The 19,153-nt window shown below is 39.0% G+C and overlaps 1 protein-coding gene across 5 annotated transcripts in view; it reads right to left on the bottom strand.

Moving 5' to 3' along the window:
• CCNT2 (cyclin T2) overlaps nt 1–18,879 on the bottom strand; it is a 44,202-nt gene extending 25,323 nt beyond the window's left edge. For 2 of the 5 annotated variants that reach the window (XM_032250684.1, XM_032250685.1), the window contains exons 1-2: nt 18,680–18,870; nt 17,821–17,902 (exon numbers count right to left, since the gene is read on the bottom strand). Coding sequence is in view for 2 of the 5 variants with exons in the window: in XM_032250682.1 (XP_032106573.1) it covers nt 17,821–17,902; nt 18,680–18,837 (240 nt within the window). In the remaining 3 variants the exon portion in view is untranslated. Of the gene's footprint in view, nt 1–17,820; nt 17,903–18,679 lie in introns of all 5 variants that reach the window. The other 3 variants (XR_004260576.1, XM_032250682.1, XM_032250683.1) reach the window with 3 other exon arrangements.
• Nucleotides 18,880–19,153: the final 274 nt, after the last annotated feature.

Genomic DNA, 19,153 nt, shown 5'->3' with positions numbered 1-19,153 from the left:
GACTCAGAAAATAGGCATAAAATAAACTCATATTTTAAGATTACATACAAGAAATTTCCCATGAGAAGACAATTTCTAAATGTCAAGATTTGGGTACCCATTTTTCAAGAGGTGAACATTTGAGTCTCATTATATCTTGGGGGGTCAAGAATTACCGTACAGAAATAATGCCAAACCGGAGGTGAAGAAAATTTCCCTGGAACCAGAAATAATGTTACCTCAAAATGAGTGAATAAATTTAATTTGGACTTTCAACTTATTTCTTCCTTTTAAAATTACAACAAGGAAAAGATTAGAAAAATTAAGAATACTCAAAAGAGTAACTTAGGGCCAGGCGCGGTGGCTCACGCCTGTAATCCCAGCACTTTGGGAGGCCGAGGCGGGTGGATCACGAGGTCAAGAGATCGAGACCATCCTGGTCAACATGGTGAAACCCCGTCTCTACTAAAAATACAAAAAATTAGCTGGGCATGGTGGCGCGTGCCTGTAATCCCAGCTACTCAGGAGGCTGAGGCAGGAGAATTGCCTGAACCCAGGAGGCGGAGGCTGCAGTGAGCCGAGATTGCGCCATTGCGCTCCAGCCTGGGTAACAAGAGCGAAACTCCACCTCAAAAAAAAGAAAAAAAAAAGAGTAACTTAGTCTGGAAGTAGCCTGACCACAGAACAGTTATTTATTTGTGTTCCCAGTATTTAGCACTATGTGGCTGTAGTTCAACTTGCTGAATGAATGAGATATGGGTAATATATAATGACATCAATATTAAATTCAAAGTATTCTAAATGCCACTATAAAATTCTGAGAGCCAATGGCCACATAAGACATTCAAGAAAATAAAGACACTCTCAGTTTTCCTCTTATTAATGTCTAACAGAGGAATGGCTAATCAAGCCTTCAAATGCTAAAACTATTTGTCAGAGCAAAGCAACAGAGGCTCAGGTCAAAAGTCAAATTAGACTCAATTTAGTATTTAAAGTTCCTGTCAAATGATCCAAAATTTCTCTTACTTGCCTAAAAGACACTTATCAAGAAATACTTTCCAACTACACAGACCTTCTCCTTAGAAGATAGTCTCAAAAGAAACAAAGAATGTGTACTAATCATTCTAAAATTCTATAAATAACTTCAAAAATTAAGTATTCAGGGAGCCAAGCAGTGATATTCAGGGTAGGCTCATTTGTTTACCCACACTCCTCATAGAAGTCTTTCTGTTCCCTCTAAACAGGGCTCAATTCTTATCCTCCTCCAGTGCAACATTAATACCCAACACTCCTCCAAAGATCCTGGTGAAAGCCACTAACTCCATTCACATTTCCTTCTCTATAACCTGCAAACATTTTCCTCTATCAAGGCTGTAAAAACAAAAGAAAACATCTTTTTTGATAAATACTTTGTGAATATCCATGTGAGGCTTTTAATTTCAAGGATGACTAAGGAAGGTGATCAAACTAGGTATTGTAGCTTTTTGTATGGAAGACTGATTTTGTCGTGAGGCCTAAAAGAATTCCAAATGTTTTAGGTAACAGAAATATTACTAGTTGGTCCACAGCTTTTAAAGGTGAGCATACTTTTGAAGCCAGCAAACATTCACTGGCACGTGCAAGCTTGGTTCAAGCCAAATAATTCACACTAGTATTGTTGGAGAAGTACAACTGGTTTGGTTCAAGTAACCAAACAATTACAAACTGAGATTCAGTTCACTGGGGACAGGGACCATGCACTATCTATTTTTATATTCTGGACCTAGTTTAATAAACTTTCTCAGATTATTCTAAAAGGAAAAAAGTAAAAGGAAGTTGATATGAATGGTGTCTACAATTGTTTGAACTCTGAATAATGTCATGAGTTTGTCACTCTAGCAGATATATATATAACTATCTCAAGGAAATGTAACACTCTGAAAACAAGACAAATTTTTATAGAAATACATCATACAAATCATGGAGACGGGGAGGTAAAGGTGATAAAGCTGTAGTCATGCTGCCTCAAATACAATCTTGGCTCTGTGATCTGACTAGCCTAGACAAATTACTTACTCTCTTTGTGGCTCTGTTTTTGCATCTGTAAAATAAGAGAAATATTAATAGTATCTGCTTGTAAAGTTGTGTAAGGATTAAATGAACCAATACGTACAGGACTTAGAACAGTGTTCCATAGTAGAATGACTCAAATATTATTACTATGTTAAAAAATTGTACATTGTTAATGTTGATCCTAAATTTAAAAAGCATTTTAACAAGTGTATTTTTAAACTTCCCTTCTCTTTGGCTCACCTCCTTCCTTCCAAGGTTAAACTTTATTCTTGGAAGGTCCTGCTGTCCTGCTGCAGTCTAAGCAAGCATATTCAAACACTGAAGTTATGATACTTGACATTACTTCAATGATTTACATCCGTATTCTTTTTGCTCCTTCTCTTTTTCTATTTCCATTCCTACCTCCTGATCTGACTCCTTCCTTCTCCATCTTTTTACCTCCTGTCCATTCCTGGCTGCTGTCTTCCCTCTCTGCTTCTGACACCTTTTTACTGCTGATATTATTTACTCCCCACTGATGGCTTCAACCTTGATAGCTGGAGGCAAGGTCAGGCTGAATTAGCAGAAAGTCTGGGTAATTTCTAAGTTACCGAAGATGGCTGTATTCAGTTTCAATGAGTCACTCTAGTCCTTATTCTCTTAATATTAATAATTAATCCTGTACAAACACTTGGTGGGTGCATTTGTATTTAAGAACTAGCCAAATCTATTTGATTACTCTTCAACATTAAATCTCTGAATCCAGAAAAACCCCAAAAGAAGCAAAGAAAAGGCTTCCAAGTTTGCTTTTTCATTTACTATTACCAACGGGTTCATTTTAACCTATTCTTGTGTTTCACCTTTAGTGATGCCATTTCTCCCCTTGCCCTTAATTGCCCTGAACATCCCCCTATCCAACCCTGACTAAGACTAGGAAAACTATTTTCAGTGCCTTGAAAAGGACTTCATTAATAAGTATTCAGCAAGTTCTACACACCACAGCTCAGAATTCGGAAATTTCTTGCTAAGGCTATAGTTTGAGACATGACAGAAAGGTCTTAGAATAAGAAAAGGAAAGTAGAGGAAAGACAAGAGAGGTAACAAGCCCACAAAGAAGGAAGTGGAATAAATCAAAGTGCCCATTTGTTAACTGGCATTTGCCAAGCTTGAGCCTATTAAACCAAAAATCCAGCACATTGTTAAAAAGTGGTTTATATCCTTAATTTGACTGCACTAAAAACACCAGCTTAAATTAAGGAACTGCAGAAAATGTTATTAACCCAGTCTGGTATTTTAAGTGTTTTCTTATCCAAATAATTATGTGTGAGTGAAATACATGTAAGAAAATTTATATTAAGAATTAAAAAACTCTTCAAGCTAGATGTTAAGATACCTAATTACATTTGAAAGAAAGTTGGCTTAATAACGGCCACAAAACATTAGTATTCAATATTGCTGAAAAGCAGTACTAATTAAATGAGTAAGGCTTGATTTCCATAGAGTAACTACATCATATGTAAACAATATATGTAATATGCTTAATATAAACTGGCATTTAAAAATTATTTTGTGGGGAGTACCTGTGCATTATGAACGTTTCTAAAAAAGAAAAAATATTGGCCAGGCGCGGTGGCATCACGCTGTAATCCCAGCACCTCAGGAGGCCAAGGCAAGAGGGGAGGATCACCTGAGGTCAGAAGTTCCAGACTAGCCTGGTTAACATGGAGAAACCCTGTCTCTACTAAAATACAAAAAAATTAGCTGGGTGTGGTGGCACACACCTGTGATAACAGCTACTCAGGAGGCTAAGGCAGGAGAATCGCTTGAACCTGGGAGGCGGAGGTTGCAGCTAGTGTCACTGCACTTCAGCCTGGGTGACAGAGTAAGACTCTGTCTCCAAAAAAAATCAACTTTAAAGTATACTTAGTATTTCATAGTTAAGGCACTATCTACTCTCTCTTATATAGATACAACTTCTACCAGCCTACAATAAACACTAAAAAATATCACTCTAAGTCCCAGCTACCTGGGAGGCTGAGGTGGGAGGACAGCTTGAGCCCATGGGTTTGAGGCTAGCCTGGGGGCAACAGAGTGAGATTCCCTTCTCTTAAAAAACTAAAAGGACAATAAAATGACATATAATATTGTGAAACAAGAACATTAACATTGCACAGATATTCAAATATACTACATAAATGTTACAAATGGCCACTTCTTTTGAACAGAACAGATTATCAAGACGGCAGTACTACCCAAATTTACCTACAGATTCAATGCAATCATAAAAATCTCAGCTTCCTTTTTTGCAGAAACTAATGATTCACATGGAAATACAAAGGACTAAGAATAGCCAAAATAATCTTGAAAAAGCACAAAGTTAGAAGACTCCTATTTCCTGAATTCAAAAGTTACTACAAAGCTACAGTAATCAAGGGTATGTGGTCTGTATAAGGGGATGGAATAGAATCCAGAGTCCAGAAATATACCCTTACGTTTATGATCAATTGATTTTCACTAACAATCCCAAGAAAATTCAGTCAGGAAAGAACTCTTTTCAGCAAATGGTGCTGGGACAACTGTATATTCAAATATCCAAAAAAAAAAAAAAAAAAAAAAAAAAGTCAAACCCTTATTTACATCACACATAAAAACTCAAAAAGGAACCACAGACCTACATTTAAGAGTTAAATCTATAAAACTCTTAAAAGAAAAGAGAAATAAATGTTTATGACCCCAGATTAGGTAAAGGTTTCTTAGATATGCTGTCAAGAACACAAGTTACAGAAGAAAAATATTAATAAATTTGATGTTTGTGCTGCAAATATCACCATGAACATAAAAAAGTACAATACAGACAGTGGGAGCTATCACTTCACACCGTCAGGATGGCTACAATAAAAAAAAAAAGACAATAAATGTGGTGATAGTGGAGCCCTCACACATAGTGAGAATACGAAATGGTATGGCGACTTTGGAAAACAGTATGGCAGTTCCTCAAAATGTTTTTTAAAAGCTATCAAAAAAGATTACTGTATTGGAGTCCAGCATTACCAAACCAACCCAGCAACTCCACTCACATATCTCTCACCCGTAAGAAACGAAAACATACCTCCATATAAAAACTTGTAAATGAATGTTCACAGCAGTGTTATTCATAATAGCCAGTGGAATGGCTGTTAAGTGCAATCGACCCAAATGTCCATCAGCTGATAAATGGATAAATAAAAGGAGGTACAGCCACATGATGAACAGTATCAATTACTCTGCAGTAAAAAGGAATGAAGTACTAATACATTCTACACCATCAATGGACCTTGAAAACATGCTAGTGAAAGACCATATATATATGATTCCATTTATATGAAATGTCCAGAATGGGCAAATCTATGGAGACAAAAAATAATTTAGGGGTTGCCCAGGGTTGGGAAGGGGAGTGGAACTGGTAAACTGCTAATAGAAACCAGGTTTCTTTTTGGGGTGATTAAAATATTCTAAATAAAGATTGTGGTGATGGTTGTGTAACTCCCTAAGTGAGCCACTGAATTATGCTTACTTAATGGATGGATTTTATGGTATGTGAATTGTATCTCAATTTCTTTTTAAGGGGCTAATATTAAAGACATCTATTTATGCTGGGTGCGGTGGCTCACGCCTGTAATCCCACCAGTTTGGGAGGCCAAGGCACATGGATCACTTGAGGTCGCGAGTTCGAGATCAGTCTGGCCAATATGGTGAAATCTCATCTCTACTAAAAATACAATTTGCTAGGTGTGGTGGTGCATGCTTGTAATCCCAGCTACTTGGGAAGGCTGAGGTAGGAGAATCTCTTGAACCGGGGAGATGGAGGTTGCAGTGAGCTGAGATTGCACCACTGCACTCCAGTCTGGGTAACAGAGCGAGATTCCATTTCAAATAAAGGGGCATCTGTTTATTAGCTCTCTTTTTTTTTTTTTTTTTTGAGACAGGGTTTTGCTCTGTCACCTAGGCTTAAGTGCAGTGGCGTGAACGTGGCTCACTGCAGCCGCAACCTCCTAGGCTCAAGTGATTTTCCTGTCTCAGCCTCCCAAGTAGCTGGGACCATAGGTACACACCAACATGCTGGGCTAATTTTTTTTCTTTCTTTTATTAATTTTTGTAGTGACAGGGTCTCACCAAGTTGCCCAGGCTGCTCTCGAACTCCTGGGTTTAATCCTCCCACCTCCATCTCCCAAAATGCTGGGATTACAGGTGTGAGCCACTGTGCTTGGCCAGATCTCTACAGATGTAGTGTACATGCACTAACGAAATAAATTTCAAGAAAACCAAAAGCCTAATTACAAAAAATACTAACAAACAATATGCATCTTAAGCATGTACCTGTATAACTTTAACACACATTTTTAAATTTAAAAGTAGAATCAGGTTTTGTTTTGAGAATATCCACTTCTTAAATAGCAAGTAACTTTTTGACATTTACATTATGGAATTAAAAAATTTTTTAAAAAGGGCAATTATTTCAGAAAACCATTAATTGCTTGTTTGGGTAACAAAAATAATTTTAACAGATATTTAGCTCTACATATCAATTCAAATAGTTACTCATACTAGGCATTCAAAACAACAATCGCTGAGCTATAATGACACAAAATAACTATAATACCTACCTGGTGGGTGTGTGTGGAAATACCTGGTTTCCTCTCTGAATCCTTACATCACTTAAAGATTCCAAACCCTTAGAATTTTCTCTTCCTCCCCTCTCAGCTATTTCTTTTCAAGTATCAACTATATAGTTTCACTTTCTTTAGGTTTTTGACCACAAAAGAATTATCTTTCTCATTTTTTTCAACTTCTAAATGAAGCCTCAGTGTGAGATTAGTTTGAAAGTGCACATTTGCCTTTGGAAGGAATTACTACAGTGTGAACGACAACAGCAATTTTATTTGTTAGTGGATGCAAATGACTGTAGCTCACACCATCACTGTCAAATAGAAATATAATGTGAAGCTAAGCAAGGTGGCTCAGGCTGTAATCCCAGCACTTTGGAAGGCCAAGGCAGGTGGATCACATGAGGTCAGTAGTTTGAGACCAGCCTGACCAACATGGTGAAATCCTGTCTCTACTAAAAATACAAAATTAGCCAGGCGTGGAGGCACATGCCTGTAATCTCAGCTACTCAGGAGGCTGAGGCAGGACAATTGCTTGAACCTGGGAGGCAGAGGTTGCAGTTAGCTGAGAGATTGTGCCATTGCACTCTGGCCTGGGCAACAAGAGCGAAACTCCATCTCAAAAAACAAAACAAAACAACACACACACACACACACACACACACACACACACACACACACACACGGTGAGCCACAAATATAATTTAAAATTTTCTAATAACCATGTAAAAAAAAAAAGGGAACAATTTTAATGTATTTTTACCTCAATAATATATAATAAACATAAAAAGTATTAAAAAGTGACTTTATATTTTTCCCATATCAAGCTCTCAAAATTTGGTATTTTACACTGATAACTGTGTCTCAATTCAGATGCTACTATTTAAATGAGATGCAGTCCTACAAAAACAAGAGTTGCATTTCATAAATTATTTTATATAACTTTAATTTTTAAATGTAAACTCATTAAAATCTAATAGTACAATGCAGTTCCTCAGTGCAGTATTCACATTTCAAGTATCTAACAGCTACAGTACTTCTAACACATGGCTATTACATTACAGCATTTAAATCCATAGTTGGCATTCTGAAGACAATGAAGCAAATGAAAATGCATTAAATAGGCCAGGTGTGGTGGCGCACACCTGTAATCCCAGCACCTTGGGAGGCTGAGGCAGGAGGATCACTTGAGGTCAGGAGTTCAAGACCCGCCTGACCAACAGGGTAAAACCCTGTCTCCACTAAAAAAATAAAAAAATAAATAAATACAAAAATTAGCCGAGATCGGGCCACTGCACTCCAGCCTGGGCAACAGAGAAACACTGTCTTAATAAATAAATAAATGCATTAAACGTTCATAGGTGTCACAAAATAGCTCAAACTGATTACTGCTCCTAGTCATATCTACATTAGACAGACAAACTTAAAGTAAAGCACTATTTTCTCCCTCTCCCACTAGAATATACGTCCCTTAGGGAAAGCACTATTTATGTTTTAATTACTTATAAGAAAATAAATCCCATCTTTGCATATGGCTCTTCATATTACTATGCACTTAATATTCGTGGAATAATATGGTCCTACTGTCATGTAAATATACAGCATATTGTCTCTAAGCACAAGTCATTAACTTCACACCTTTAACTTTTAACAAGGAATAGGTGAACTTGTACAGTTCTCATCCATTTCTTCTCTATCAGCTCCAAATAATTTAGAGAAAAACTTCACATTACATGTATTTCCTTAAATACAGCCATATAAAGAGAAGACAATATGTCACTGAACAACCAGAACCTTGGCTTATTTAATGGTAAAGTATTAGGTTAACACCCTAAAATGTAGAGTAGTAAGGAGGATTCCATTATTTCCCCTTATCCCTAGAAAATGTGTAAATATGTACTCCCTAGAATGTGTGTGTGTATATATATATATATATGTTTATAAACAAAATACAGTGATCTAATTGGATTTTCACTTAAAAAATCACCTTAACCAATTTTATGTATTAATACTAAAAACAAAACTCCTGTTCTGAAATGGCCTTGAAAATCAGTTTATAAACTATATAAAATCTGTCTTATTTTACACCGAGACATTCAAGTGCCTTGGCCAATGCAAACACTCAATGCACATTTGTTAATATAAAAACCTATTCCATGCTATACACCCAAGTCTAGAATTTTGCTATGGTTTGAATGGGCCTTGGGTCTTGCATGACTGGGTTCACTCTCTTGAACTCCTGCCATGCGATGACTCAACAAAAAGACTGAGCTAGAGCCACCAGAGAAGCATATAAATTACCAAGACTAAAACACACATGTATCTGTGTGTGCAGAGAAAAGTTATGAGTTATTTCACAATCATTTAATTTCGCAATAAGAATTTTAAGTGGCTTCAGGAATACTTCAAAAGATCTGTACAATAATACAGAGCCACTGAAGTCAGCATCCCTGTAATAAGGCAGATAAGAGCAGCTTGTTTCAAATAACACTTAAAGCTTTATGGGGGAGTTCTAGGGTAACTTTCAGAATTAATTTGAGAAAATCAATCAAGAACATCATAAATACCTTCTAATGCCTATCAATAAATGAACTCTCCCAAAGCCTCCTTATTTAACATAAACTTCCAAGTGATTTATTCCTTTAAAACATCAGCTTCACCTTCCTAGAAGTACTTGTAGGTACATTTAAATGATAGCCTATTGTGGTTCCATTGGAAATTAGTGTATCAACTCCTGAATGAAGACAAACTTTTAGTGACTTACCTGAAGAGTTCTGAGATGATGGCTGCAGAGGAGATACCCAAATCCCCACAGAAAAACAGAGCAACAAGATAGCAAAACCAAAACCCCATGGATAGTTACAACCTAATCACATGACAAGCCATTCCTAGGGAATTCCTAATACATACGAATGAGGACAAAACAGACTACTATATAACAATACACAGCATAGTGTAGCAAGATGCAAAGGAATGGGGCATGTGCTGGACTTGATAAAACAAGAACCTCGAAGAGCCAACAGACATTCACTAGAAATCATGGCAGACCAATGTGAGAACAGCAGCTAAAACTGGGAGTTTTACTAGTCCAGTAAGTAGATGGATGCAAGAGACCTAGAGCAAGAATTAAAAGACTGAAGCTAACATCTATGAACTTTTGAAATTGATCTCCCAAGGTTCTCTTTCAAGACTCCAATTTTCAGGAGAAACCATTGGGAGGAAAAGCACAATCAACAAGATAGGGACAAGGGAAAAGAGAAACTAAAAATGTGAAGGGGAAGAGAGCCAGAAACTCCTGGAAAGTAAGCTGCTACACTTCTTAACATTATATAAAAATAACAGAAAAAGGAACTCTGTGAAATTATTAAAGCTACTCTGAAATTATTAAAGCTATATCACCTTTTTAAAGTCCAGGAAAGCTAGTATCTCACAAAAATGAGTAACCAAAGAGTATTCAGCTCATACAAAGAGAGAGAGTTCGAGATCTGCCTGGGCAATATAGTGAGACCCCATTCTCCACAAAAGGAAAAAGAAAAAAGACAAAAAGAAAAAATTAGGAGAGCTGTGCCTATACCAACAAATCACACTGGAAAGAACTGCTTTAGGCTGAGTGTTGGGAGGCTGAGGCACGAAGACTGTTTGAGTCCAGGAGTTTAAAAATGGCCTAGGCAACACAGTGAGACTGCTGTCGCTACAAAAAATTTTAAGAATTAACTTTGTAGTGGCACATGCCCGTAATCCCAGCTACTTGGGAGGCTGAGGTGGGGGAACCACTTGAGCCCAAGAGGTTGAGGCTGCAGTGAGCCATGATTGTGCCACTGCACTCCAGCCTGGTTGTCAGAGGGAGACCCAGTCTCAAAAACAAAAAAACAAAACAAAACAAAACAAAAAAAGGGCAGCTATCCAAGATTACTGGAATCTGAAGTTACTGTATGAACCAGCAATTCTATTCCTAGATATAAGCCCAAGAGATACCAAAAACACAAGTCTGCACAAAAACTTGTGTATGAATGTTCTTAATAGCAATGTTTATATCAGCCAAAGTGGCTAACAATCCAAATGTCCAACTGATGAACAGATATATAAAATGTAGTCTAGCCATTTTAGGGTATGAAGTACCCACGAATAATGGGTGCTTCTGCAAGAAAAATAACGTACTGATAAATACAACAACACAGATGAACCTTGAAAACATGGTAAGTGAAAGAAGGCAGTCACAAAGGACAACATACTGTATGATTCCATTTATGAAATGTTTAGAATAGGGAGAAATGACTGTGAGGTTAGCTGTTTCTTTTAGGTATAGTGAAAACTTCTAAAAATTGATGCACACCTCTGTGAATTTTCTTAAAAAAAACACAAAAAAACCCCCCATGGAATCATATTCTTTCAATAGGTGAAATGTATGGTATGTGAATTATATCTCAAAAAGGGCAAGAATCAGGTAATTATACTGTATGATACACACCACTGGGTGTCCATATAGGAGATGAATCAAGCATTTCAACACAAACATACCAATTTTTAAGAAAGAAATGACAGAATTAGAGTGTCACCAATGAATGAAAGGACCCAGGCATTGAGCATCAGCAGCCACTAACACTACAAAGAGAAGAGACAACCTGACATTAGGCCTTCTGATGAAAGAACATTAACACCATCTGTAGTCTTGCCTAAGGGATCTCTAACAGGAGTCTGATTAAATACCTGGATCAAATCAATTTTCCAGGAATGCATGAACAAAGGAACACAGTAAACTGCACCATAAGACGACAATCAGCAAAATTCAGACAGTTGCAAACTCTACAGGTCACACACCCTAGGGTGTAGGGGGTCCTACGCCACAGGGTCGTGGGGTGAGCCTTATGCTGTGCTGAGGCACAGGATCCGAGAAATAAAGAGACAGGACACAGAAATACAAAGAAAACACAGCTGGGCTCAGGGGGCCATGCCACCTGTAAGTGGAGTCAGGCGAGGCCCCAAATGTCCAGAAGCATGAGTATTTATTGTGTATAGGTTAGGGGGCAGGGCAGTGAGTGAAATCATCTTTAAGGATAGTGACAGGGTCGTGAGCAATAAAACATGGGGTCCATTCCCATTAGGTCACCTAGGCCAGGAGGTGGACAGTGCGCAGCAAGGGGCCCGTTCCCTGAAGGCAAGGGCCGTGTGCAGTAAGGGGTCCACCGAGGCTTGAAGGTGGGCCATGCGCAGTGAAGAGGGTGCAGTGTGCAATACTTCTATCTGTGGGCAAACTACTTCTAAGAAGGTTTATAGGAGGATGCTTTAAGTCACATAGCAATGACAGAGCTGTCAAGGTTACCACCACTTTCTGGCAGCTTCCAATGGGTTCCATGAGAAGATGCTTTTCAAGCAGCACAGTATCAACAGCTGATAAAGTTCACAGTCACCAAGGTGGATTGCCATTCTGAGGGCAGCCTTCCACAAGAACTAGAGTAAGGTCCTACAACTCCTTTATCAGGAGGAGTGGCTCTCGCCCCAAGCCTGCCATACAGCGGGTATCTTTACGATACTGAACGCTGCCGTCTGGGCCATGGATTCTTGTCCTGGTATAACTATTTTTCCCTTAAATCATGCTCTGCACTGTGTACACTCTAGGCATTCCTCCGATTATGAACTAAGATATAATTATAGGTATATATGTAGGGAAATATTCTTTAGGCACTCATACTATCAACTATTATATGATTATATATAGAGGATTACATAAAGGGATTCTTCAAGCCCTATTTCTATAAACTAATATATGATTATGTAAAGGATTATATAAAAGGAAATAGCTGAGTAGTAACACTATAAAGTGAGATATTCCTCAAGCCCTAGCTGTGCCAGGATTCTGCTTAGCTCTCATTCCTAGATGCCTATATGGGGGGTTACCCACACTAGGGTCCTTCAACAGATAAAACTTAGTGACATAAAGGGACGGAGGGGAAACATGCCTACCGAGAGACTTCAAAGACCTAGCAAATTTTTAATAATGAGCAATAATAAACTATGGTGTTTAGGAATGGAGAGCTGGGTACTAAAACTACAAAGAAAGTAATTACTGTCAGAGTAAGAATACTGGAGCTAGGCAAAGTGGCTCACACCTGTAATCTCAGCACTTTGGGGGGCCAAGGCAGGCAGATCACGAGGTTAGGAGTTCAAGACCAGCCTGACCAACGTGGTGAAACCGTATCTCTACTAAACATACAAAAATCAGCCAGGCTTGATGGCACACATCTGTAATCCCAGCTACTCAAAGCTGAGGCAGGAGAATCAATTGAACCCAAGAGGTGGACGCTGCAGTGAACTGAGATTGCAAACCACTGCACTCCAGCTGAGCAACAGTGAGACTCAGTCTCAAAAAAAAAAAAAATTGGTTATTTTTGGAGGAAGGGGGTTGACAACGGAGGTATTCTGGGGTAGTTACTCAAGTTCTATTTCTTGACTTCGGTGTGCAATATAAGGTGATTATAAGGTGGTGATTATAAGGTTGTTTGTTTGCTTTATAATAATCCACTAAGCTCTACATTTGCTTGGTGGTTTTATATGTTTATTTTATAATTAAAAAGGAAAAACTCACCTCATATATGTACAGTTATACAACAGTACTATAAACCCCCAAATAGATTACAACAGGATGTGAATAAGATTCAAAGGTAATATCAGAGATATAAATTCAGAAATGGTGAACAGCAAATTATCTGGGGAATGCTTTATGAAAGAGTAGCAACTTTCAGCTGAGTCTTAAAACCTGACAGAGCACAGTCACATGAAAGCAAAAATAAAGCACCCTAATGAAAAACAGTGGTACAGAATGCATAAATGCTAAGTGAAAAAGAGGAATCTGGAACTTTTTATAAAGAGGATCTCATTAGATTTAGTGCAATGAGGTGGGCAAATCAAAATCTGAAGTTTTTTTTTCATTGTTTACTTTATAAATCTCCTTACAAATCACTGGCATAAATAGCTACTGTGCTCTAATTCTGAAATATACTCGAATAGGAAAAAGTAAGAACTACGGTTTGGGATTAAGCAATGGACTTCGGTTCAAATCCCAGCCATGTAATAGTTTTAATTTTGGACAAGTCACTCGGTAACTGTGTCTGCTTCCTTAGGAGAATACTTTACCTGAGAAAACAAGACAAATATAAAGTGCTTGTCATAGTGAGATCTTTACAAAATTTCAACAAGATAATTTATAGTTTAAAAGGAATTTAAAAATTATCTAGGCTAATTGTCTCGAATATAAGCACAGATACCCAAAACTTTCACTATGCAAAAAGTTCTACTGGACAACACTGCAGTATTTCCAAGTAATACTAATGGATCTTGGGCATAAGATTATTCTTGGATTAATTACTGCTTTATTAAACTAAAAAGCAAAAGGAGAAGTGAGCTATAATACAAACATCTGCTTAGATTTCACAACGAGACACGATGATTTGACTCCTGTAAAACATGACCAGAGTATAACAGGAGGAAAAGCAAAAATATTATTTTTTTTTGAGATGGAGTCTCACTCTGTTGACCAGGCTGGAGTGCAGTGGCATGATCTCAGCTCACTGCAACCTTCACCTCTCACGTTCAACCAATTCTTCTGCCTCAGCCTCCCCAGTAGCTGACATTACAGGCATGTGCCACCACACCCAGCTAATTTTGTATTTTTAGTAGAGACAGGGTTTCACCATGTTGTCCAGACTGGTCTTGAAATCCTGACCTCAAGTGATCTGCCCACCTCGGCCTCCCAACGTGTTGGGATTACAGGCATGAGCCACCATGCCAGGCCCTACAATACCTTTAAATCTTGCATAATATACATGGAGTTCTGATTGCTAGAATTCAAGAAAGAGGCCATGGAACTAAGGAAAGTGAAGGTAAGATAGAAAAGATCAAGTAAATTGGTGATGTGGTATAAGAACAGACCATGACCAACAAAAATACTTAGAAAAGGCTGTGTTCTTTAGAACCGAATCTTAGGCTACTTGGGGCTGGTATTAAAAAACACACCACAAAAGACTAAAAGACTCCAAATTAGGAGTTTCTAAGAGAAGCTGGGTCAATATCTACCTAAGTTTGACTTTGGGAGTGGGTGCTGTCCCTCAGTATACACCTTGGCAGCACTTTTGGCTCCAGCGCTTTTACCCTTTACTAAATTTATTTTGAGCTTGATCCAGCAAGGCCGTTCTTTAATTATTAATTTCAATTACATGAACCTCATTACCTGTAGTGAACAAAGGTAGATTTACCTAATTAGGCTACATATAAAAGTCATTTACTGCTGACAGCTATTCAACTCTGAGTAACTGACAAAATAACTCAATGATAAGAAACAGTTTCTGGGTCACCAATACATGCAGATACTGATTTTATTCTTAAATATTAATACAAAGCACATCACTTTTGGGTGTTTTAAAACTTTTAATGTCAATGTGGGAAAATACAATTAAGTCACATGAACATTTAAAAATATTTTCCTATAGTTAACGCAGGCTATTAATGTTTACTATAAGACTAGATACAGTTTGTCACTAGCATCTTAACATTTAAGCTTATTTCATAGGGTTTAATTTGCTGAATGGTGTTCACTCTGGTGAAGACTCACACTTTTTAAAGTTTACTATGACATTTCAGTATAATAGAAAAAAATTTCCCAATGATGTGGGAGAATACAAATTTCAAAGTGACTCACATTCAAGACCACCCCCTTCACCCTAAAAGAACAGAGGGAAGAAAAGATAAAAGTGAGGCTGTGCAATTGATGCAAGTGCACCAACACAAATATAAAAATCACTTTTGGTATTATAACAGCAAAGGTAAAAAAAGACAAAAGTTAGACACGAAGGGTACAATACTATTTCTCAAAACAGAAATGAACAGTTTTCTTTTTCTTTTTTTTTTTTTTTTGAGACGGAGTTTCGCTTTTGTTACCCAGGCTGGAGTGCAATGGCGCGATCTCGGCTCACCGCAACCTCCGCCTCCTGGGTTGAGGCAATTCTCCTGCCTCAGCCTCCTGAGTAGCTGGGATTACAAGCACGCACCACCATGCCCAGCTAATTTTTTGTATTTTTAGTAGAGACGGGGTTTCACCATGTTGACCAGGATGGTCTCGATCTCTTGACCTCGTGATCCACCCGCCTCGGCCTCCCAAAGTGCTGGGATTACAGGCATGAGCCACTGCGCCCGGCGAACAGTTTTCAATTAATAGTGACTCAACATAAAAATGCTGAAGTTTACCTTCATACACAATAAGACATTAACAAAGGTAATAAAAAATAATACCCTGACCTTTTTATTGAGGGAAAACAAGTAAAACAGCGAAAGCTAGAATGCAAACGACAATCCAAAGTTTAAGCAGGGTATTTATTGTAAAGTATACCAATCAGGCCACAAAGGCAAATTATAAGAAGGGCTCACAAAAAAGAAGTTAAGATGGCTGGGTGAAGTGGCTCACACCTGTAATCCCAGCACTTTGGGAGGCTGAAGCAGGCGGATCACCTGAGGTAAGGAGTTCAAGACCAGCCTGGCCAGCATGGTGAAACCCCATCTCTACTAAAAATCCAAAAATTAGCCGGGCATGGTGGCACATGCCTGTAGCCACTTGGGAAGCTGAGGCAGGAGAATAGCTTGAACCTGGGAGGCGGAGGTTGCAGTGAGCTGAGACAGCACCACTGTACACCAGCCTGGGCGACAGAGTGAGACTCCCTCTCAAAAAGAAAAAGAAAAAGAAAAAGAAAAAGAAAAAGAAAAAGAAGTGAAGACTTGGGGCTAGATCATTTACCGGAGGTAGAAAAGTATGCCTGATTCTGCAAACGGGATGTCTGTAGCCATATAAAGAATGGTAGGAACTATTTTGACTTGTAATTTCAACCAGTATTATCCAGGGTTATGAAAGGAAATCCACATTTATATTAACATTTATTAGTTCACTGCTGCCTTTGGAGACAATTTACATAAAAATGGAATTCCCTTAATCTAATGTTATTACCAATGGCTTCCTTTCTCTTCCATAACACTATCACTGACTTAAGTGTCACGCACAAGAAATAACTAGGAAACTAGAAGCAACACAGCCAGAATCATGCAAATTTAGAAAAGAAATGGAAGCAAAAAGTCTTCAAGAGACCAATATGCATATTAAAATACATATGGTCCAAGACTAACCTATACACGAAACTGATAAACGAAATCAGACTTAGGATCAGAAGAGAATGAGGATCTTTCCTAGGATTGTTTTCTTAGCAAATAAGTTCTAATGACTTGAATCACTAACAGCAGCAAGTCTTCTTTGGTACATTTTTCTACACACATCTTTCAGAATAACATTCTAAAAATAACTGTGATAAAAAGTAACAAAGATAGTATTAGGGCAGGGTTAAACATTTCTAAACAATGTGCAATGTTCTTTATTAACACACAACACAGTATGCATGTTACTCAACATACACCAAACTCGTATCTTTCATAAATGAAAATAAACATTTCAACAAAATGCTACTACTGTATTTGTCAAGATTCACAGGCTATGTAACTTAGTATTCAAGTGTAAATTTTACTAATAATACATAAACATATTCCCTACGTAGTATATTTGAAGCAAGAGTTGACGTTTGAATCACCAAAAATTTTAGGAGACAACTGATGTTAATGTGATAAACAGAAATGTTTGACAGCTTAAGAAATTACTGGGTTAGCAAACGAATAAATGAATTATTTCTGCTAAATAGCTCTTTCAAAATAATGTCACAATTAATTTAATCCCAATTCACAATATTTTAAACAATAAGTCCAACATAATGAAGGTGTATCACAGAAAGACTAGGCTTGCCCAAATTACACTGTACATTACTACTGAAATTATTCAAACGTTAGGTATAAAATTTAAATGAAGAAAACCTATGCAGTAACTCTCTAAACAAAGAAATTTTTTTTTAAGCCTAAAAGGTTTGGCAGAGCTTATCAGTACGTTGCAGTTTAATTCATCATAAATGTAAAAAAACACAAAAAACCCGCATTTGAAGCAAAATATTTATCACGATACGTATCTTTATCGTTAATTCAGAAAAGTGAATCCAACAACGCAAGCAATGACCAATTTTTTTTTTCTGCGTATCGCTTTACTCTCAAAGTTGGTGACAGTAAAAACAGACAACAAAATAGTACTTACAGTTCTGCTGAATTTGGTGAAAGAATGATGCATATAAAACCTGTGCATATAAACAATCGCGGTGTTTATTGTAAGCTGAGAGCTGGAACGCAACATTTAGGAAATATCTGACAAAAACAAGACCTCATCTCAAAACAATTTTGATGAAAAATTCCCAGGTTCTTTTCCAATACCTCCCATTCAAAACCAAACTCCAAACTGGAAATAATGCCCGCGGGGGGTGGGGCGGCAGGGAGAGAATAGGCTCGACGCCAAATAAATGGGAATAACAACTGCTGAGCTTTTCGCTCAGCGCCGAGGGCCCTGGAACTATTTACCAATGGCTACGACTGACTAAACTCAAAATGAGACAGTTGAAACGCGCGCGCACACCCCCATACAAAACCACGCAAAGAACATAAAGACCTCCAGTGCGCCCCGAAGGTAGGAGAGCCGCCATCAAGCCGGCGAGGAGAGCGGGGAAAGGCAGCGGAAACCATTTAGACCTTTCAGCATCTCTAACCCTCCTACCTCAAACCCTTCGGAGACAGGGACAAATCGAAGGAGCCTCCCCTTTTCTGCAATAATTTCTAAAATTCTCCTTTCCCCTGAGTCGCCCTCCCATCCCCCGCCGTCACCACCACGCGCTGCCCCAAACAGATTACACAACGCGGGCTCCTGGACCACATTCCTGGGCTCCTCTCTCTTCCACCCCTTCTCTGCTGACCCCCGCGACTTCCCGAGCAGGACCCTTCATTCCCTGACCGCAGGGCCGAGGCGCAGCAAAGGCCGAGGCGGCGGCGCCATATTCGCGGAGCACCAGGCCCGGGAACCGGGCAAGAGAAACAGGGCGTGAGAGGCGGCGGATAGGAAAGGATACACATTGAGACGCTGTCCCATTTCTTGGATGAGGTTGGCCGCCTGTTGGCGGTACGAGAGCTCTTTATCCGCCTCCACTCCGCAACGGCGGCTCGGCGTGTTCTCCAGCTGTTCCCGAGTAAAGAACCAGCGAGAAGAAGCTCCACGGCCCGACGCCATGACACTTCCTCCTCCGCCCGCTCCCTCATCCACCCCCCCGCCCCTCCCGGCTCTCGGACTCTCTGCCAAGGCGCGCGACCCCGCCCCCCTCCGCTCGCCGTAGACCACGCACCGCCCTTTTTCACGGCCGCCGCCGCCCATGCGCAGGCGCGGAGTCTGCTCTACTGGTACGCCCTACTCTTTTGCTTTCTTTTTCTGCCCTCCGCCTCGCTTTCGCTCACGGGACCACAATGCTCCGCGCCGCTTGTCATTGGGAGGCGCCGAAGGTGGGGGTCGGCTCGGAAGAAAAAGGTCGGCGCAGTGCATGCCGGGTCTA

Source organism: Sapajus apella, unplaced genomic scaffold (genome assembly GCF_009761245.1).
Source record: "Sapajus apella isolate SASKATOON/1434 unplaced genomic scaffold, GSC_monkey_1.0 scaffold72, whole genome shotgun sequence".
Taxonomy (NCBI): domain Eukaryota; kingdom Metazoa; phylum Chordata; class Mammalia; order Primates; family Cebidae; genus Sapajus; species Sapajus apella.
This window is presented reverse-complemented; position numbering and strand designations above follow the sequence as displayed.